Source organism: Scardinius erythrophthalmus (genome assembly GCF_964197995.2).
Source record: "Scardinius erythrophthalmus genome assembly, chromosome: 12".
NCBI classification, from domain to species: Eukaryota; Metazoa; Chordata; class Actinopteri; order Cypriniformes; family Leuciscidae; genus Scardinius; species Scardinius erythrophthalmus.
In genome coordinates, this window is record NC_138232.1 from 17,831,028 (window position 1) to 17,854,882 (window position 23,855).

The 23,855-nt window shown below is 36.1% G+C and overlaps 2 protein-coding genes across 19 annotated transcripts in view; one reads left to right on the top strand and one right to left on the bottom strand.

Moving 5' to 3' along the window:
- Nucleotides 1-23,855, bottom strand: part of dlg1a (discs large MAGUK scaffold protein 1a) — a gene marked incomplete at its 5' end in the record, with an annotated part of 125,356 nt that overhangs the window by 93,675 nt on the left and 7,826 nt on the right. For 2 of the 18 annotated variants that reach the window (XM_081380787.1, XM_081380786.1), the window contains one exon: nucleotides 403-1,022. The exons of the other annotated variants lie outside the window; for them this stretch is intronic. In XM_081380787.1, coding sequence (XP_081236913.1) covers nucleotides 403-504 — 102 coding nt within the window. Of the gene's footprint in view, nucleotides 1-402; nucleotides 1,023-23,855 lie in introns of those variants that run through there. 18 annotated transcript variants of the gene reach the window in all.
- LOC308699090 (uncharacterized protein) lies at nucleotides 783-9,919 on the top strand (the record flags this gene model as incomplete). The annotated part of the gene is made up of 5 exons (XM_081379680.1): nucleotides 783-813; nucleotides 855-1,046; nucleotides 3,459-3,598; nucleotides 6,255-6,428; nucleotides 9,178-9,919. 4 exons carry the CDS (start codon nucleotides 783-785, stop codon nucleotides 6,396-6,398), a joined length of 507 nt encoding a protein of 168 aa, XP_081235806.1. The 3' UTR covers nucleotides 6,399-6,428; nucleotides 9,178-9,919.

Below are 23,855 nucleotides of genomic sequence, written 5' to 3' on the forward strand. Positions count from 1 at the left end.
TGGAATCAAAGCCAGAATAAAACACACACGAGCTAGGTAGTCTGATATTTGAAGACCGTCGGGTTGAGATCCTGCGAATATCGCCTATAGCTTTGCCATCATCAGAGGTCTCATTGAGCATTTCATTTTGTCAGACTAAAACCGGACAAATGGAGACTCTGTGAGACTTCCAACCTAATCACAAACTAATAGGATCACATGCAAAGGAATGGATCACTGCCATGAGAGTGTAACCTGCAGCATATGTTCAGATCTTAACCCACTAAAGGTGTCATCAACAAAATGATCCTCAGTGAGAGAAGACAATTAGCAGCTCAGAGTCCAGGGACCATTTAAGCAACTAGGTTTAAGCAACTGACACTCATGCATCTTTCTGATAAATCTATCAAAACAATCCCCTACCTTGCATCCAAACATAAGTGAGATGGTGCTGTTGGTGCATGCTACTTTACAGTGGCACAACATTGGCGAAAAGCAATCCAAGTTTTTGATGCTGGGAGACATTCTGCGCCGGGGCACTTCAATCCATCAGCGATTGAGGTGCCCGCCAATTGCTTCCACTAGCTCTGCCCGCTGCCTGCTCTTGACGGGCACCCTCATCTCTCGGCTCGGTCCGTGGAAAGGGGAGCAGAAGCAGCGACGTGGTGCCTTCATCCAGCGAGCCCTTGTCAGTTGAGTCCACCGCTCTTCCGTCCTATCTCTTCGCTTGACTTGACTCAATCGGTCCGGCAGATTAAAGCGGTCCTGAAGAGAGCTGTACTTGCGAGAGCTCTGGAGGAGCCATGCTGCCTGCCGTGACCAGGGGGTGTTGCGGTGGGAGAAGGAGGAGGAGCAGGAGGAGGGTTAAAGGGCAGCGGAGTGCACGGGGTCTCGTGTCACAACGCGAGGGACTCTCCGCGATCCATCAGCGCTGCTGCGCTTCCACCTACTGCAAAGGAACTGCTGCCATGACTCGGAGGAAAGAGGAGCAGGCTCGGACGGTCTCTCACTCAACTATCCAAACAAGACGCACCGAGCGGTGCGAGAGAGAGAGCGAGAGAGGAGAGGTAAGCAGACTGGAGGGGGAGGGGCGAGCAATAGCATCGAGCTTATTACACTGTTCACTAGAGAGAAACTGAAGAGTTTTTAAACCGAAGGTTGCAGCATTCAGACCAGGGAAGGGGATCAAAATTATCTAGGCCATTTGGAGGTGAAAGGGAGGGACACATAATGCTTTCTCAACAAATTTACAATCACAAGGACAACAGAGAAGGAAAGATACTGAATCAAACGGCAGCTAGTATGACCTCTGATGTGCAGTTATGAAATCTCATCTCAAACTCTGAAACAGATGACAATAGTTCATCATACACAAGGATGCTTCATTCCTATGGCGGATAAATAACTACCAATTGTTTTCTAGAGTTAAAGTTCTAAAAATGTACTTGGGAATTAAGAAAATATTTTCATATTTTATCTGTCTGTAGCCTAATATGAGTAATATTCATGTCTGCATCACTATACTGTGTTCTGGAGAAATAATACAAAAAACTTCAGGCATCCTAGATGCTAATTTTCCCACAGAGGTAAAAGTAGTTTGAAGAAATATGCATGTCAAATATAAGTCATGACCAAATAATTACTGAGGTGCTTGGTTTAAAGAGACTGTGACAACCCTAAAAGGCTGCATGATTTGGGGGAAATATTGAATTCAGATTTTTTCTGATAAAAATTGCAATTTCAAGGACTGCACAATAATAATAATAATAATAATAATAATAATAATAATAATAATTATTATTATTATTATTTACTGAAGACTCAAGGATATGTGTGTAGAATCTGGTTTATTTCCTTTTTTCTGCTAAACAGTATGTGATTAGTTGGGAGAACATAATGTACTGTATACACTGTATGGATACTTGCATATTTGAGTATTCTCTGCATTCATGAGAATCAGATCTGGCCCAAAGTCTTCAGTAAATGTGATCTATGTAGGTTAGTTGTTAATTATTATTATTATCATTATTATTATTATTATTATTATTATTATTATTATTATTATTATTAAATAAAAATATTCAACAAAATACAAAAGGAGTACAATAATCATTTTATTTAAAAAATGTATTTTGCAGAAACCCGCAGGGAACCCTTAAGTCTACTGTTTTGTTGACAATGGCCAGTTTATAAGCACTCATTACAAGTTTGGGAGGATAGCTGGTGCATGTTGTGTTCCCAATTGCACATTATAAGCAACCCAAAACTCAAGATGCAGAAATGACTTTACTTAGAACAGAGACGCGCTGACACACCGAATTATGAGCCGCTCGAGTACAAGAGAACATAGTGCACCGCTTCACTCTGAAACACACAGCGCATATATTTATTTAATTAAATTGCAACTTTTGGGATTGGATAAATCTCACTAAACCATATTGCAATATTGGTTTTATTCCAATTAATTTTTCATTTTAGTCATGCAGCCCTACTTAAAACTCTTGAGCTTCAAATAGACAACCTTTTTGGCTGACAATGTACATCAAAGTGATCAAACCAGAGGCAAAGCAGAATGCCATGGACATGTTGCTTGAAAAAAAATCTTGTCCTATCTGTAAAAAAGAATGGCCAATAGATACCATTAAATCTTAATTTTGTAAATTATGAAGCATTGGTATAGCAGCCTGTAATAAATCAGAGTGTGATCGTTTCTCCTCTGCCCCTCCTCCCTCCTGCCACACTACATCATTTGAACTGTTACATCATCAGAGTGCAGGGAGGCATGCAGATCCCAGACTACTACAGCACAAACACACACTCAACCTCTCTACTACAAACAAAATCTGCATTTGTTGCAGGACATGGCAGCTTCATCTGGCTACTGGAGGAAAATCAGAAAAATCAACTTCTTCCATGTATAGTAGTAGTAGTAGTAGTAGTAGTAGTAAATCCTATAGTAGTTTTCTTTTCTTTTTTTCATGCAATGTGACCACCTGAAAACTGGGAACTAAACAGGATATGCATTAATGTGTTCACATAATTCCACTCATATTAACGGCCGACACATCGTAAAGATAAGATCCATTGCTTCTCTGGTAAAAAATATTTCTGTGTTTTTTAATGCATTAAGAACAGAAACACTATCCATCATCCAATCCTATCTTCAACAAAGTGATTTAATCTGGCAGTGTGACATCGGTGATATATACAATGACTTTTGGAGGAGTTCCGATCCAGAAAAAAATTATTCATCCAAGGCTGAGGCTTATTAACTTCTAAATCAATCCCTCCCGCTGAGAGTTTCAAGGAGAAAAGGACGACGTGTACGTAAATCCATAAACTTGGCTTGGTGTTGAAGCATTTCTTCAAGCAAAAGTTTGTGTATTGCTGTGTGCTCAGCAGTTTCTGTGAGAACAATGAGGACGTCTCCCTATAAATTGTGTACGCAGGCTGATGCTAATCATTTGACTGCTTTGCAGAAGCTCTCAGAGAATATCTAGATGGTAGACTGCTGAATTCCCATGATACCATCAAAGAATCAGATACCAGTAAGACTGAAACGGTGTGTGCCGAGAACCATGTCCATGAAGCGGAGAGAAACTCGTCTCTCATTGGCCAGGTGAGTCTTTGTTCCAAGAACTTCCAACATTCATTTATGCTGAAATGTGTCTTTCAGTACCTGGATGCCATAAAGAGAAAAGCCTATGTGATGACATGGTGGGAAAAGTTAAAAACTACAAAAGTTATCAAGGTTATGACAGATATGGTAATATACCATATGGAATATGGTCCCATAGCTCAGAAAATTCAGAGATAATTTAAAGGTGAAGGTGACATTTTACAAGTCTGAAGTGTCCATCATTATAATCAGTCTATGATGTTATAATATACAATTATAAATATTTGTATGTAAATAGTCACTTTGAAATGATTTTAACAAATAAATGGCAAGTACCACAAATAAATGTGAAATTTTGAAGTAGAAAAATTAAAATAGTATTTTCTTGCTAAAAACATTCTTTACAGAGTGGGAATACAGTGTTAATTCCAACATGAACACTGTTTTGGCTGAAGAGGGCAGACATTAGATTACGTTTAATCAGTAGGATTAAGTTTAATTACAGTAGGAGTTCATTTTTAATCGTGTATTTGGTTTGGAGTATCTGCACTCTGTGGACTTAAGTGTTATGATGACACACAGTGGTCAGATATTAGTGTCGGACAGAAAAAGCACAGAGGAACAGAAACGTGCTCATCAAACAATGTACCATCTTAATACACTGGACATGGTACATGAATATTGTAATTCTGCAGTTCCATGGTATTTCTAAATAATACTCAGTGAGACACTAAGTACTTTTCTTTAAGGAATCCAGGTGACAGGCCATTTATCTTCTCTATCATATCCTACAAAGAATGTCTGGAGGAGCTGAAGTGATGAAACCGGTCTGAAACAATCCAATTATGTTACAGCTTTGACATTAATGAAACAGAAGACAGAGAGATGTAATACATAAATAATCTATGTATTAAGCTGGACAGGGAGCATGTAAATATTTAAGACATAGAGTAGGGATGTGCAAAATTACATATTTTCAAAATCAATTAGTCAGCGAGTTGCCGGAGCGACGAGTCGATTAATCAGTCTCATGGAGGCTCAGTCTGTATAATTAGGCTGGCGTTGAGTTCACCAGACGAGATTTTTACAAGACATTTACATGATGCTTCTTGCATAAAAAATAAAAAACCTAGACGGAGCGCAACGGAATGGAACAGAACTCAGGGTCTCAAGACTCATTTTTAAAAGTTTACACACAGTCTTAAACACAACAGCATGGTGGGAAGCTCAAACAACATGAATAGACTATAGCCTAGTTAGTTGGTCATGATTGACCATATGCAAAATATTAAATAAATAAATAAATAAATAATAATAATAATAATAATAATAATAATTATAATTATTATTATACACAGACTGGTAATACTTTACAATAAGGCTCTGTGTGTAAGATTATTCAATTTATTAGTTTTTAATCAAATTAAATGAAATTATCAATACTTTACCAGTATTTATGAATGTACATTAATGGTATTATATGTATTTAGTAATAATATTTTTTAACATTTCAAGTTGTACGAATGAACTAACATTACTGTATTATGAATAAACATTAATTAATAATAAAAAAAAAAAGTAAATGTATAACTACAAATTAATTTTGATTAATAAATTGTTCTTCATTACAGGGTTAGATAAACTGAAATAAAATAAATATATATAAATATAATAACTATAATAATAATAATAATAATAATAAAATTATTTTATTTCAACTTGTCAAAGCAACGTCTCATTTTCATTTAGTTTTACTTGATGTATTCAAATAACAAAAACTAATAAAATTATATAGACATTTAAAAAAATATATAAATAATAATAATAATAATAATAATAATAATAATAATGACAAAAAGACACAACACAATTACTAAAACTTAAACTGAAAACGGAAAAAATAAAAATAAACCAATTAAAAATATGAATTAAAAACTAGTATCTCAGTGATACTAAAATAACCAATTGTGCATAAGTAAAATATAATAACACTTTGCATTTTTAAGATGTCTTCTGAAAAATGTAACCCCAGAAATAAAATAAAATAAAAAGTGTGCTAGAAAAGCATAAAGACGCAAAAAAAAAAAAAAATGGATCATGAAGAACATTTGTACCAACTCAACAGTCTCATTATTAACCTCAAGGGTAGACCATCTGTCAACTACATTAAAAAAAGACTGCAGCTCAGCAAGCAGCGAGATGTGAAGAAACCAACTCTTCAAAACAGTACATTTAAACAGAAAGACATCCTGTTCCCAAACCTTGTTAAAAAGGCAAATAATTACAAATCTGCACTTAATAATGAATATATACGGCTGTTAAAAATAGGTACTCTGATGACACTAGCACTGTGGCATTTGACAGTGGCTGCAGGGATGCGTTCTCAGCAGGAAATCATTAAGATTGACAGTTGTCAGGCTTCTTAGAATAACTGAGCCACACTTAAGCCTGTTAACACTCCGGTGCGGGATATACCTCGCAGGGGAAATACCTCACGGGTTCATTTAAGGCCATCTAACTGGAAACATCATGAGAGTCCCACACTTTTAGGAACATAGATGTGATGAAAGTAGTGGTCTGTCTTTCATGACAAAAACTAGATTATTCAGCCCAGCAAGTAATAGGCTTCTCATGCCCTCTCTTCTTTGATTTCCAGCCCACAGCAAGGTATAGAGTATGTTTAGGCCCTGTCTGCATGACTGACTCTTCCACACGGACGGTCCCACCCTCCCCGATCTGCAATCTGTCACACAGACGAACTGTTGCTTCTTCACAGCCACGTGGGAGCTCTCTGGGATAGCCCTGGTAACCTATGGCGACAGCTCTGGAGGTATCACTGATATAAAGGCCTCTTTCTTTCCTACAATGCACAATGAGCTTCGGTTTCACTTCTGGAAGAAGATGAGGAACTCCCCTCTGTGGTCAAAACGTGAAGCACAGAATCATTTTGACGATATACGACTTGTTTCTAACCGAGAAATGCAATGACATTAACAAACAACGATTATTAATTAACCTGTGCCATACTTTTTTTATGATGGCTTCAATAATTCTGCAAATGGCAGAAACAGTGCCTCGTCAAATAAAAAATAAAAAAAATCACATTTGAAAAGATAATGAACAAAATCTATGAATATTACAAAAAAAAGTAAAGCTAACACAGGCAAAACAAACACAGCAGCCTTGATAATACATTAACAATAATAATAGTTATTATGATATAAATCAATATAATAATAATAATAATAATAATAATAATAATAATGGTAATGGTATGAAGAAGAAAACAACAGTTAGTAGTAACAAGAAATGTGCATTTAATTGTATTACTGTAGTTACTTTTAAAGGAATGTAAAAAGCTTAAAATGCATTTTAATGTTATTTAGTTTTAATAAATAGCATGTTAATATAAAATTTTAATAGTGTAAGATAAATGAAAATGTAACTACAAACAAACAAACAAATAATGTTGGGTCTCATTCCCTTATAATTGTAAATAAATATCACATCATTCTCACATTACAAGCAAATCTCATTGCTTTTTTAGCAATGGTGTATACAGTAAACAAATGTTCTTTCTCAGGTTCAGGTGACTTCTCTAAAGTAGTGTGGCTCTACTACCATTCACAGTGTCAGTTCACGCAGCAACACATACTGTGCACCACCACCAGAAAGATTCAGCTTTTATTTACGGTTTACTCTAAACTTGACCAGAATGCAACCTGTTTTTTTCCGCCACCAAAAACTATTTCCTGGTTTCACTAGATACAGCAGAGGGCAGTGTTAAATTGCTTTGACAAGGATGAGAATATAAAAAAAAAACGTAGGGTTTTGTGTGTGTTCACATGAAAGACTTGAATAAGGTACCGCACACATTTCTAAATAATCTGAAAAACGTTTTGGGGCCAGATTCACAAAACATTTATAAGAATAACATTCTTCTTAACTGCTGTTTTCTTCTAGTTTTTGTAATACTTTATTATCTTTATATCTTTATTCTTAGGATTGTTGAAAAGAATCTTCATAAAAATCATCGTAAACAACTTAGGATAACCTGCAACTTGTCATAAATCCCCAAAAGTAAGATCAATTTATTGGGTTGTTTCAAATTATTGTCATTAAGCAATATTTCAACATAACACCGGCTGAATGTGCACGAATATATTGACAGCAGTGCTCAATGTAAACAATGATCTGTCATGATTATGCGTGATGTGACTTCTTGCTAAATTCAGTAACAACTTTAGAAAAACCAAGTCAAATAGACAAATGAATGCAACAGACAACTCCATCTTGAGACAAACTCTTTAAAAATAACTTAAACATCAAGTGCTGAACTCCTGTCAAGTCAGTTGAAAATAGAGTGTACACGTATGATTATTACAGTAATCTGCAGGCCGCTCAAAAGACGAAACATTCTTATGAACTTCTTAAAAGTTATCTTATTAATAGTAAGATTTCTTAACTTCTTTCTTAAATGATAACTATCGCCAAAATGCAACCTAGGGTCTTTTTGTTAATCTACCCGAGGCAAACTTTCATTTAAAAGCATAATTAGAATGGAAACGCCACTTTTAAGTTTGACCGTATTTTCGTTTTCGGTCAAATTGCCTTTTGAATGGGAGTGCTTGGGGCACTACTATGATAGCATCAAAAATCGCTATTTTTAAAACACTAAGAAGGCTCGACACAACATGAAACTTTGCTCGAAGTATCACCAGGGGCTCTACACATGAACTCGAGCATTGAGAACATTGTGTACACAGAGTTTACTAAAAAGAAAGATTTTGAACAACTCACGGTAGCTGTGTCTGCCGGCATTTTGACAGTCAAAAATAGTCGATCTCCGAATGCAACGTAACAGGGTGGAGTGTAAAGATGGAAAGCTCCCAAAGCTTAGTTCCATATAAATTCACTGATAATTTGTTGTTTTGTCATTAGTGAAAATCAATATTGACCTTGTATTTGAAAAAGGATGCTCATATAAGAAGGAATACTAAAATTCAGAGGCAGTTCATTCGCATTCGGAGATTGACTATTTTTGACTGTTAAAATGCCGACGGACACAGCTACAGTGAGTTGTTCAAAATCTTTCTTTTTAGTAAACTCTGTGTACACAAACAATGTTCGAGTTAATGTGATGAGACCCTGGTGATACTTTGAGCAAAGTTTCATGTTGTGTCGAGCCTTTTTAGTGTTTTAAAAATAGCGATTTTTGATGCTATCATAGAAGTGTCCCAAGCACTTCCATTCAAAAGGCAATTTGACCGAAAACGAAAATACGGTCAAACTTAAAAGTTGCGTTTCTATTCTAATTGTGCTTTTAAAGGAAAGTTTGCCTCGGGTAGATTAACAAAAAGACCCTAGGTTGCATTTGGCGACAGATTTCCTTTAAGGAGATTTTCGTGACTCCGGCGACTGTATTGTTAATTTGTTTCAATATCAATACCTTTATCTATTTTTTAACTCTTAAACTACACGTTGTCTCTCAGTCTGTAAACATGAAGGGATTACATAGCTTGCAGGTGGTGACCTATGAGAGCTCAAGCTGACTCATGACTCCTTCATATCACCTCCAGCCCTTCCTGCCGCCCACACCGAGCAAAACCACGCTGACACCACTCCATCAGTCCAGCCCACAGTGCCATGAGCTCTCAGCAGGCAGAGACACCTCACCGTTCTGCAAGCACACTCACTTCAAACAGAGTTTGACATTGAAAGAAATCAGAATAAAACGATTGCTGCTAGGATCACAACATGAACTCCAAATGTACAGCCACTAAATTGTCTAAATGACCCTTGCAGCTGATTTCCAAGATTTGCTAGTTTCATATTGTTTCACCACACAGGTTCTGTATTACAATATATGAATTACAATATGTTACAATAAATGAATACAGAAAAAAAACTCAAAATAAATAGGTCATATCCATTGCTGGGGAAAGTTACTTTTAAAAGTAAATGTTACAATTACTTGTTACTCTCTAAAAAAGTAACTTGTTACTTTTATGTTGTTACTTTTTATGGAAAGTAATGTGTTAAGTTACTTCTGCATTTCTAACCTGGCTGAAGCTTGCTCTCTTCCAAGCCTTGCGTGCGTGTGTGTGCGTGTGCGTGTGTGTTTTTTACTCAAGTGTTTAATGCAGTAATGCATTCAACAACACAGCCTCCAACACACACAAGATCAAATGATCTCTAAAAATTACAGGTAATATTACCTACTGTACAACTCTTTATATTGAAAGTAATGCATTTTGTTACTTTTGTACTTTTTTGGTGAGTAGTCTATGGCCTAGAGGTTGAAATTTAGAAGTTTATTTGAAAATAAAACAACATGAAGAAAATTCACCGACCATTGTCATAATAAAGAGTGCAATGTAGAGTGCTAAAAAAGTCATTCTGAAGTTAGACAATTGTCAATGAAATTCAACTCCAATTGATAATAACAGATAGATAATGCTTGTTTAATATTTTGTGCATAATTATTAGCAAGATAATTTTAATGCAGTAGTTTGATCCAACATGTTTAAGCAAATTAAACTGAAAAGTAACTTAAAAAAAAAAAGTAACTCAAATATTAATGTGTACATTTATAAAGTACATGTTACTTGTAATCGTTACACCAACAGTGGTCTTGAATATTTAAATTGATTTGTTTATTTATGTAGTGTATTAAGCAGAATAATATAGTCAGCTGGTCATTATCACAAAATAAAATACATTATCCTTGACATACTGATGAGATTATATAAAAGATATTCAAATTCTAAAAAACGGTTCAATGCAGCTGAACATCATTTATGGTTTCACTGACGCCACAATATAACGGCCCTATAATCATAGTTTACAAATCCAGGGGAACTGACAGGAAACTCCTTAAAATAGAGCTGCTTCAGTTGACTAAAATATATACTGAATCCTTTTCTAATGTGGTGTGGAGATGACCACAATTTATTTTATTTTTTTTAAAGCTGGTGTCCCAAATGCATCTCCTTATGGGAAGAATAAGTAAAAGTGAATAAAACGGTCCAAATGCAGCACTACAAATTACTTTTCTCACACTCTTAGGTTTTTAGCCTGACCACAAGAATTTCCTCAACACAGGATGGCCCAATGGCAGAGGGCCGGTGTGAGAGTTTCAGGCCAGTGCTGTATCTTACATTCTTTAATGCCTTCCAAATGTAAAAAAAGCACAAAATAGGGGCAATGTCCCACTGGGTCAATAGAAAAAAAAATCCTTACTGTTGAGCCCAGTTATAAAACATTGATGTCCTGAAAAAATAATAACTAGATCATTCTGTCTCCTCTACATATACTCATATTTTTACACTTACCACAGAAGCAAGCTGTTAAACCTGTCATGATCAAGAGGAAATGACATTTCATCACATATCCTGAAAAACAGTTTGCCCTGGAAACTAGATTTCTGACTGTCATTAAAAGTGCATTGATTTGATCAGTCGCTTTATTAAATGTTCTCTGAATCTCAAAGTGATATTCAAAATCTATTTACTTTGGGCCAGTAAATACATGAACCTTCCTTGTTATTAACAAATCCCTCGTATTCAATAAAACATCAAACACAGACATATCAAAATGAGGATGAATGGTTTGTTTCCAGCTGAACAAGTTGCAGAGCTAAAAAAAAAGCAGCACGTTGGGCCAGACAGGGAAACACACCCTGCTATGACATGTGACACTGGGAGGACATGGAGCACGATGCAATAACTCAAGAGCAAATCACAGGACAGACAAGACAGGCAGTTGAGGGATTTGGATTTGTCTAGGCATGGGACATTCCTAAAATGGCTAGTTCATAACTGACTAGTGGGTGTGTTGTCTGACCACTTGTTGGTTTTAAAGACCTTTATAATAAGCCTGATTTAGCATCCATTGCACCAACGTTACTTTATTATGACTTGGATATTTTATATTAACCGTTTATTATTTTGTTGTGTGCTTGTCATTTTTATTCATTTTTTTTTGTCTATATAGTTAAGTTTTAGTTTTAATATAATGGCTGTAATTAAATAAGTTTACTTTTTTATATTTTATTTTTTCTTTCAGTTAAATGTTTATTTTATTTCAAGTAAGTAACCTTTCCTTAATGGTTTCAGTTTCAGTTAACGATATATATAGCGCACAATGATCAGAAATTATGTTCAAAAGTAGCTGGACAGATCGCAACAGAATGGATCAGAGCGGAATAGAAAGCAATAGTCTTTTTTTATTCTTTTTTTTTTACACAATACTCATGGTGCAAGACACCAAAAAAAACATCAGCTCAAGATGCAACAGAATGGCCAAAGACATCTGTCTCCATGTGTACACAGACCAGCATTCTTAAAATATACAAAATGTAAAGTCCTCACCTAAAAAGGGAAGCACATAACACAAATAACCTGCCAACCTCATCCTCTGTAGATTGTATTGGCTGACAATTTGTTCTTGTATCCACTACAAGGTACTAAAATTTGTTTATTCATTATTTGTTTGTGAAGTGAACTTCAGCAGTAGATGGGCAATATATGTGTGTGTGTGTGTGTGTGTGTGTGTGTGTGTGTGTGTGTGTGTGTATGTATGTGTTGTGTACATATGTATATATTAACCTGCCATTTAAACTAAAATACTACATTCAAGGAGGAGCTATGACTGGTCATTTCAGCTACAGTTGTGAGAGCTGCAAAATAAATTCTGAATGGCTGCACATAATGCTCCTGACAGAATCAATGCCCTGGCTGCATGCATTATTCACTGACTCAAAGGAAACCAGAAGATAATGAATATAACTCCAAAGTAGATCCTGGCATCTCAGTGACCAAGAAACACGTTATACATGTTACATAACAGGCCAGTCAGATTTTTGATGTACAACAACATTCAAAGTTTGGAGTCGTTATGAGGTTTTTTTTTTAAATACAGAATACAAAAATACAGTACAAACAGTAATGTTGTGAAATATTATTACAATTTAAAATAACTTTTATATTTTAATATATTTTAAATTGTAATTTATTCCTGTGATGGCAAAGCTGAATTAAAAGCTCCAGTTACTCCAGTCTTCAGTGTCATGATTCTTTAAAAATCATTCAAATATTCTGATTTGGTGCTCAAAAAACATGTCTTTATTATTATTAAACCAATATTGAAACCAGTTGAGCTGCTTAATATTTTAGTGGAAAGTGAAACCATTATTTTTTTACTGAGCCCAGACTTTTGAACACCACAACATGTTTCCCTCAACAGTCCACCCTTTCTTCTAAACTCTCGTCTTCCATCACAATCATGTAGTCCTGCCCCAAACACACAGCAATTCCCCAAGCTGTGTAATGTATACTCACATATATATATTACAGTAATGTAAATCAGTCTTAGCACAGTACATCACCAGTGTTGCCAAGTTTTGCTAGAGAAATAAGCGACCTGGTCTGAAAAAACAAGCCCACAATATGCGACCCAGTCTGGAAAAGCAAGCCCAAAATAAGAGACCCCTGGTTTTGGGGGGTGGGGTCTGCAGAGGGCGCCAACCGGTCTGCCACAACAACAGATAAACGCTTTCTCTCGCACATTCAAGTGGGCAAATAAAGCAATCTGTGAACAGAAGTGGTGTTTCTAAAAACAAGCCCAGTCGCATATGAGCGGACTTGGCAACTCTGTACATCACCCCTGTGCAAGCTGTATTTCAGGAGAGTTTGTGTGAAGTCCCCTGAGAGTGACTTCCAGGACTGTGGTGATGCTTAAAATATGCAATGTACAATGGCCAGCAGCATAAAACAAGCTGACAGTCTTACTCTACATACTCACACACTGACAGGTAATTTATTTGTCTCAGACCGGCGGGGTCACACTCAGGGGTGGGCAGCCGCCTCCAGCTCCACCGCAGGTGTCTCATTAGATTGCCTGTGCTGCCTTGTCAACTCCACTGGAGTTAAACTATAAGAGCACAGCAATAGCACAACACATACTACACAGTCCTGTCTTTTTCCTGTCTCTGGTCCAGCAGAGTACAACTTCATCAGGACATGACTTGTTCTTACTTTAGAGGTAATAGAACTTGATTGATTGCACCAAGTCCTAGTTTAAAATTTAAAGGGATATGACATAAGAAATCACATTTTCAGATTTACATGCACTATAAAAACATACTGTACAGGGCTTGACATTAAGTCTTTTCATGTGCTAAGTAAACATTTACTTGTCAGAGTAAAAAAGTTGCTCGTCCGGATTTTTTTTATTTTTATAAATATCATTTATTCTGAAGCAATATTCTCATCAGTGTTCAATCAGCTTTGATATATTTAAATCTGCATAGTGTAAGATATGCACCTTTAAAGGGAGCATAAAAGCACCTTTGAAAGCACCTTTTTATAGGCAGTCCGTTGTTAACCGAGTTGTGTGTGCACTGCAGTAATTTGTTTAGATTTCTCCTCGAGAGGCTGTGCGAGCCTCAACAGAGCAACCTTGTTAGCGTCAGAAATACATTTATTATCCACTATCGATCACAACTTGAAATAAATGTAATAAAATCAGAATCATTCTCTCGTTTTAGTGATCCCCTAGTTTTTTTTTTGTTATTGCCGTTCTAATTAGGCTACTTGTCCCTTCAAAAGATACACTTGTCCCGGACAAGCGTTAATGTTGAGCCCTGCTGTAGGTTTCAGACATAAAACAAAACATTTCACTGCAAAAAGAGCATTTTTTGAAACTCATTTCACCTTTTCAACTTTATCCATCTACCATCTCTTAAACAAATCATCAACCACACTTATGGCGTTTTTCCACTGCATGGTACGCTTCGGTACCACTTCTGTTGAGGTTCCAAGCCTGCCGTACCGATACTAAAATGTGACGTGAAAACACTACAGATCACTGATTGGTCAGAGAGAATCGTCACTACCAGCGTCATTGGATTTGCAACACGAGACACCAAACCGTCACTACCAGCGTCATTGGATTTGCAACACGAGACACCAAACCTGTTAGATTTAAATAGTCAGTACCAGCCACCGCAGTATTATTTATTCACAAATTTTTTTTTAAACAACTTGCTTGAAAAAAGAAATAAATAAACTTGAAAAAAGAAATCGTGGTCAGTAGATGAGGTGCAGACGTTCCTCTCATTGGTAGCCAAGGAGCGGATCCAGCGAGAGCTGGATGGCGCGACCAGGAATGAAAATGTTTTTCAGCAACTATAACAATAAGCCTATAATCCCACCCACTTTGAAGCGGTACTACACTGCAATAGAAAAGCGAAGCGAGCAGCGTCGTGCCGCGCCGTACCATGCAGGGGTAAAACGCCATTATATAAAAGGTGAGCAGTGAGGTGAGAAGCTGAGAGATGCAATGAAATTAGCCAATCATAATCAAGAGGGCGATTACTGATGAGTCTTAAAGACAGAGCACCAAAACGGAGCGTTTCTAACAAAGCCACAATAAAGGTGGAAAACATTTTGCAAATATACAACTATTTTGAGAGCAAAAAAAAAAAATCGAATGCTATAAGGGAACCTCAGGAGCACATGAAAGCTATAATAAGAAGGAATGTCATAACCACTTTGATTGGGTCTTTTTGCAGTTGTTGTTAGCATGTTAAATGCAGATTGTTACCAACTACTTTCAAATGGAAAGTAGCTAAAGCCTGCTCGAAAAGTTAACTTAAATGAACATTTGTGTAGGGTTTAGGCTAAGCTAATAGGCTAATAAATATGCTAAATTAGTATGCTTATATAACATTTCATGTAAAAAAAGTTTAAAAAGTTTGGATGACATTAAATGAGTAGCCTACTCTTCCGTGTTTGATTAGCAATCATTTTAAGTGTTTTCAGACATCAGAATCATTTTTGGATCAGTGGTTGGACTCAAATCAAAGAGGCTGACTGAGCCGTTCATAACAACAGGTATGCATTTTCATTACACAGTATACCTCCATACTTAAAGAATGCACTACACCCATGGCCAAGAAACAAGTTCTTCACCGAATTCAGTACACTAGCATTCAAAAGTTTAAGTCGGTAAGATTTTTTAAAGGGGTCATATAATGGTACATGCACTTTTGCAAGTTGATTGTACTGAAATGTGTGTTGGCAGTGCCTGTACACAACCATTATAAAATGATAAAAATCCATCCAGTGTTTTTTTTTTTTAAATCTCCTTATATGTTTTACCCTCTCTCAAATCAAGCCATTCACAGTGATGTCACAAAATCGATGCCCCTCCCATGATTGTTGATTGACAGCAGCGTTTAAACACAGACCCGCCCTCACTCGTGAGCGAGCTGTCTGTCATCATAGTGCATTGTCATACCTGTCAACACTCCCGTTTTCCCCGGGAGTCTCCCGTATTTCACACCTATCTCCTGCCCCCCTCCCGTTTTGTAATTTCTCTCGTGAAACTCCCGTTATTTGTATGGCCCAAACGTCGTTATATGAATAATCACATCAATATATTATTCCAAGGTTGTCCAGTTGCCAGATCTTGTATGAAACCCATCCTACTCTCGCAATCAACACACCATACAAATTTCAACCCATTTGTGAGCTCAACCTGGCAACCTACAACCCAGTTGTGCCGTCGATATCTGCGCAGGTAGTAGACGCGGGAAGTTGAATAAGCGTTATTGTAAGAAATGGGAAAAGACTCGTGTTTAGTAAATATTTAATGCAATTAACGCAGCATCCGTTTTTGTCAATGCTTTTAAACCATTCAAGCCATATAGGCTACTTATTTTATAAAACTTTAAAAGCGGAAAGCGCATCACTTATTCCTGGGAATACATTTGACATCGCAGCCTGACCTTATATAGGCGTAGCGTATATCCTACGCCAAAAGTAGGCTACCAAAGAAAAAGTCTCAGCTGTGCTCAGATTTGTAAACCATAGCCTACAGTTGCTTTGGTTTTTCAATCCATACCCGTTTCGCCCCCGTGGCTCAAAAGGGACACAACAAAAATAGGGACACACGAGAAAGCCAAAATAGAATGCAAAATTTATTAACAAAATAGAACTATACAGAAAAAAAAAATAAAAAAAATAAATACGTACAACGCGTAACAGTGAACAAATTCATAACCCGTGCACGCTTTCGCAATCGTTGTTTTGTAAATCGTTTTTTCGCAATCGTTGTTTGTAATATTCAGTTCCTGTGAAAAATTGTGAAATACTGTTCCAATAGGTGAAGTTACACAACAATATGCTGATTGATTACATAACAATATTTGGATGTAATATTCAGTTCCAGTGAAAATCTATTCCAGTTAATGGTGTAGGCTACACAGGTGATGTGTAATATTCAGTAGCCTACCAGTAAACTCCACCTAGAACAGTTTCTTACAGTAACCGAATATTACACAACATCACCTGTTCAGTTTTGAAAAACTGTAGCCTACTCACAGATTTGTGGCCTATACCTTATTTTAGAAATCTGTTTTTCTGTATATTGATTTGTTGTGTATTGTTAAGATGAATACAACTGTCTTAACTGAATTTTTCTATGATTTGGCGATGGGGTGTCGGGTGTGTAATGTATAGATGACATGAAACCGCATGTGCTTGAACTGAACCCCCCCCCAGGTCTCCCGTATTTTGGTACCCAAATTGACAGGTATGCATTGTTGATATGCTGGAGCAGAATGGCGTCTAAGCGATTGTGGTGTTCTGTTCTTGGGTGTAATAAGGAACACAGCAGTCATTTTGATGTTCCTAAATCCAAACCGCTGAAGACGCAGTGGCTGAGTTTTGTTTTTGAAGGGAATATGCCCAAAGCATTGACGCGGGGTGAGCAAAGCTCATTATCATTTAAAGACACATGCACTTAAACGGCGTGCTGAAAACAGAGCTGTTTTTGACCAGGTAAAATTAGTGTTTTCTTACAATGTTAATGAGAATTTTTAATTAAAGTATATTACAAACTTTTAATTTAGACCCTAAAGAATCATATTAGCTTGTACAAAAATGGCATTATATGACCCCTTTAAATGTTCCTGAAACACATTAAATAAAAGCATTTTTTTTTAAACAGTAAAATTGCCAAATGTTATAATAATTTTAATACGTTTTAAAATGTCATTTATTCCTGTTATGGTAAATTTGAATTTTCACCATCTATTTAGCCATTATTCTTCATTGAATCGTCAGTGTCACATGATCCTTCAGAAATCTGATTTGGTGATTAAGAACCATTATAAATGTTACAAAAACAGTTGTGCTGCTTAATATTTTTTTGTGGAAAACGTTTTTTTTTTTTTTTTTACAAGATGAATTTGATGAATAGAAAGTTCAAAAGAACAGCATTTATTTGAAATAAAAAAAATAGCAACAATGTAAGTCTTTACTGACACTTTTGATCAACTTAATGCATTCTTGCTGAATAATTCTCATTATAATAAGTTCTTATTGTAATAAGTAATAATTATTTCTTTAAAAAAAAAATCATACGAACCCCAAACTTTTGAACGATAGTGTACAATACCATAAATCAGATGCAGTTTGTGTCTGGCGGTTTTATAGCTAAGTGTTTGACCATCTCTGTACGTCTACTATGTTTGTGGAAATAGTGTTCCACAAGAACAACAAATAGTGCTTCCTCAGTCCAAACTCAGGCAGACAGCCAACAGCATGATAGTCAAGACATAGCAGCTGGGGGTCTCACTGCACCAGACTAGATCTCCCCATACGCGTCACCCACTCGGCAAGCTCGCCACAGCGTACATGAAAGACAGAGAGAGAAAGAATGGGGACACAGAGTACCGCATGTAGTCACAAGAGTGAGATGAAGTCAGAGAACGCAAATGCTTGATGATCACATTCACCCTTCAAACCACTGCATAGCCAAAACACAAATATCAAGATGAACCGTATATAAACACAAATATCAAGATGAACCGTATATAAACACAAATGGAGAAAAAAAAAGAAAGAAAAAAAAATCATCAAAAAGTTAAAAAAAAATAAAAAATTAGCAACAGCATTCAGCACTAATGTGTGTATGTGGGGGCAGTGAGAAATCCAGTGGAAGTGAATGGGAAGTGACTCATTAAGCGTGGAAGTGTGAGTGCAGGACTCACACACAGCGCCGCCGGCTCCCACCTGCTTTCACCCCAGCAGCTCTAGACACCGACACACACACACACACACACACGCATCACCTCGCTGACCTATGTGACCCCTGCTGACATCACCACAGCAGTACAACCACACTGTATGAAATCTCAGTTCAACCACAGCGACGCAACAAAGCACTGCCAAATGTTCATATTCAGGACAGAACACACAAGACGCTTCATACATTTTTCAGGTGATATAGCATTAGTTATGAGGACAATCTTTAACATTGAACAATTTCAGAATGGGCTTGTGTTTGAGAATGCAAATGCACAACTTATAAGAATGTGAGTTTGTGCTATATTTTCAGCTGACAGTCTTTCCTGCTGAAAGAAATAGGCTGTTAGAGGCAGGACTCGTGTAAAACCTCTGATCATACTTCTAAAGAGACCTACATTCAGAAGAACGAGACACAGAGCTTCAAACTGGAACAAACAGCAACATCACTTCCTCCTCATGGTGCCACTTACCCAAATTTCCGGAAAAATCACTAATATTCCCATCCTCAGTTATTTTTAATTCACAGTTAGACATAACTGTAATAAGATACAATTCTTAACAACAAGATTTGTATAATAGTTGCTTCATTTGTACAGTATATGTATAGCCCATTATTATATTTGAAATGGACCCCAAGTCTTTAAATCTCTTCGTTTCACATAGCCTATAGAGTACACAACATCCACATTTACATGGTCCACACGAAAATACTTAACAGGATAACCAAGCAATATTTATCTCTATAAAGGGCACTCAAAGACAAAAAAAAATAACAACGGCATAACACATGAGCAATTATTTTTAAAAGCAAGATACTTTACATTCTGTCCCTCTTCTGAATCCTCCATTTAGTCGGGGATGTCCTCTCCAGTCTTCAACAAATTACACCACGCAATGACCTCGAGTAAAGCAACTGCTCATTAACACTTCCACAGCTTACTCTTGTAGCAAATGTATTTCAGCTGACCAAGACAAAGATCAAATTCTCGCACAGTCAAAAATAGGTCTTTCCAAAGACAATTAAGGGATAAATGCTAAGCTACTTAGAGCTTAAAGGGTGAGCCAAGGCTGAAATTTTACTCTAACAACTTAAAGGAACAATAATAAAGCATACAACTCAAAAACTGTAACTTCATACATGCATTTAATTTGTATCACAAAGTCCTATTTATTTATTGTAAATGAGTATACTGTACAAGTTAAGAATGGTTTGTCAACAGCACTCTTAAGACCCCCTAAGTAGGTGTGGAAGACCACTAAGAACATAAGAACATCTCTGAACACACATACTAAGCTACTGAAGTTAATTAAACCGCAGCTTGAATAAAATCTTTAAAAAGTTCCAGAAATGTTCCAAAAATAAGTTGCTGCTCTTTAGGATATCATTGACTGAAAATTCAAAACACATCTGCAAAACACAATCTTGAAAACCAAGAGAACACAAATAAACCCGGCCAGAGCCCTGAGAGAGAACCTCTCAAAATCCACAAATCCCAGGATAATGTGAGTTTTGATGGTTATCCATAAAAATTATATTTGTGCAGGTCCACAACTATTTCAGGACTTTGTTGATGGAACACATTAGCTTAAAATAGAATAGAATTATAGTGTGTCAAAACAGGTTGATTTAATCAGTTAGGCGTCAAGCCAACAAGATGATGATGATGATGATGATGATGATAAGAGCTTGAAATAAACGTTTTTCTTTGTTTACTATGTAGACATTCTAACTGAAAACTCCATCCCCAGACCACCCATGCTCATGTTTTTTTTTTTTTTTTTTTTTTAGCTGATGCCAATGATATCTTAGAAACCAGAGCGGACAATATAAAGCCAATAAGTATGATATTTTTAATTAAAAAGATAGTAAATAGCACATGCTGCAATTACATTTTTTTTACTAAATTACAAATAGATAATTAAAAGATGTATTAATATGAAATGATAACTTTAACTTAAAAAATCTGTAAAATAAACAGACCTTCTGTAATCCTATTGTAGTATTTTCACAAATAAAGAAATTCCTATGCTCACAAATGAATATAAAGGAAGTTATATTTACATTTTCTCAAAATAGACCAACTAATGGTAATTTTACATTACAGCACCGTGAATATGACGTACTCTTTGGTTCAGTGGGGTTCTTGACTCAATAAGGATCAATTTCCTTAATGACTGCATAATACTTTCATGTTTAACTGGTTATTTCAATTTTTCTATTGATAAAGTATGTTTACCAGCTGCTTAATTCATAAAATTTGGTTAAAAATAAAATTGAAACTACACCCATAAAATGATCCCATGATGGGAACCCTAAGGCTCTACACATGAAGCGACAGACAGAACCCTTTAATGTTCTATATAAAACCGCGGCCAACTGGATATAGTGCAGAATGGTTTGAAATCAAGGATGTAAAATTTGTCACATGCGTGAGTCCAGTGACAGCAGAACTCCTGTCCACATACCATTCACACAGCTTGGACTAAGTCAAGCACAAAGGTTTTTATGCAAGCTACACATGCACCTCAGAGGATCTAACCTCTGGATTTGCTAAAGTATGTGAGATTTGTAGAATTAAATATTTATTATATTTAAAGAATTGCTTAAATTATATAAATGCATATTAGCTGTATACCGATGATATACAAGAAAGTATTACAGTGTTTGCCATTCAATTTCTAATAATAGTAAGAATTTATCAGAAAGAACTGTTAAACAAAGAAAACAAACTATAAGACAGATAATGGGAATAAATGCACTAGAAATCCCACTTAGGACACTTATACAGATGCCAATAATTAAAAATGCCATATTATATTTTATTTATATATATATATATATATATATTTTTTTTTTTTTTTTTGATCACGATTAAATGAGATTAATCGTGAATAATCACTCACTTATCGTGAAATTAAGCATAAACCGTTTATCTTGTTTACCATGTTTATTTTTTCATCATTTGCTATATCCAGCAAAGTAAATCATCAGATTGGAGGGTGATTTTTGCAAAACTATTTTCTGGGTAAAAAAACAACAACAACAAAACACACCTTTTCAACATAAATATTCGTCTTCCCAAAAAAAGGACACATGGAGACACCCCCCCCCCCAAAAAAAAAAAACATTACAGGAAAACCTTTTCAGAATTCACAGTGTACAATATGTGTACAACAGTAAAGAGCTTGATTACATTTTAGACAAGTCAAGTTGCGATACCGAACAGGACCACATGAACATCAGTGTGTCGAGAGCACACATACACTGTTGTTTCGCATCATTATAACAGGCTCACACATGCTTACTGTCCGACTCCTATGCGTCACCATAATTGTCTTTACCTACCCATCAAAAAGAAAACCAGCATCTACCTGGTAAAGTTATCCAGCAAAGGACAGCAGTTTGTGTATCATCTGGCCATGGGATGGGATGTTTTGATGTTCAGTTTAGTCTGTATTTCACACAGCACGATGCGTGGGAGCTTGAATATCACAGAATATGACAGAGCTCGTGTTTTAAAGCGAAATGTACTGGAATGTATAATTCACTGGAAATACAAAGTAAGTCTAAATTCTCATACCATCTCTGATTGTTTGAATGAATTTGCTTACTGTATCATGGACTGAAAATTTTCCCGGAGTTTAGCATCTTAAAATGATCTGAACGTAAACAGGTTAAAGGGTTAGAATAGAAATTTCTAAAATAGAAGGGTTACAGGTGCTCGCAACATTGTAAATGCTCAGTGTGATACTCCCGACTTCTAGGCTGTATCCGAAATCGTAACATATACTCAATCCCCTATCCCCTATCATTCACTATTCCCTATAGTAGTCCACTAATATAGTTCACTTGAGGGAGTGAATGAAAACGAATTTATTTGGCGCACGACTCTGACAGTGCACTATGGGTATTCTCTAGCCTTTGCACGTACATCGTTTGTACGTTATTGCGGTGCATTGAAGGACTGAATGACTGACTGCACTTAATAACATCCACTATGGTTTCGGACACCACTACAAATGGCTGTCCTCTCAAATAGTTTGAATTAATCTCAAGAGTTAACACGTTAACATTGACAGTCCTAATACATGTTGACCACTACTTACAGTCTTGCCGTCCATGATTCCATGAAGAAACTTTAACATCTATGGACTCTTTCCATTTTAAAAAATGGTTCTTTATTGAGGAAAAAAGGTTAATTGGATTATTCAAATGTTCTTCAAAGTAAGAAAAAAAAATTGTTCTTTATGAAACATTTCTTTGAGGAACCCAAATTGTTTCTTCTATGGCATCACTGTGAAAACCCGCTTTTGGAACCTTTTTCAGGTTTTTCTCCCACCTCCAACGGAAAAAAAAATATTTGGGCAAAATACATAATATTTTAGTTAAAGACCAGAGTCAAGACCAGAGAGAACAATGGTCATGCAGAACTAAACTATGTTTAGGGGGGAGGAATGAAAAGTATAAATTATTGCCCCTTTAATTAATCAGCAGCACCTGAAAAAAAAAAAAAAAAAAAGCTAATTGACTGCATCTTTCTAAGACTGAATTCAGGACAGGACCTGACATATTTTAGTCACATCCACACCAGTCACATAAAACTGACAGTGTGACACTCTCTGCAAACCATGCTTATTATGTTCTTCAAAGAGAGGTTCTTGAAAATGGCAAACCACTCAGTAAAAAGCAGGACTAAAATACATACTTAAAACACTTACACTGCACACCCAATGGCATTCTTGTTAAAAAAAAAAAATAAAAAAAAATGCATGTGCAAAACCATGCAGTGAATTTTAAATGTCATGATATATCTAGAAAATAACTCTCGCCTTAATTAAGACCATGCAAAATGATCAAATCACAAATTCAACGTATAACTCCCACGGTAAATCCATAACTGGTCAATTGTTTGTATGAGAACAGGAAAGTCTATGGAAGTTCAAGCATGCTAGATTTTAAAGGAGAGCCCTGGGTGATTTGCCCTCAGGTAGAGGGTTGGTCATGGCTGCGCATTTGCAGCAGCACAGATGTTCTGCTTTTGCCACTCCAGACAAATATAACGCACTCCAGATAGAAAAAGCATTTCTAAAGCAGCACATTACATAACCCTAAGTTTAGCATATTTCAAGTGCATGCCTGTCAGTGTTCAGACATTGCA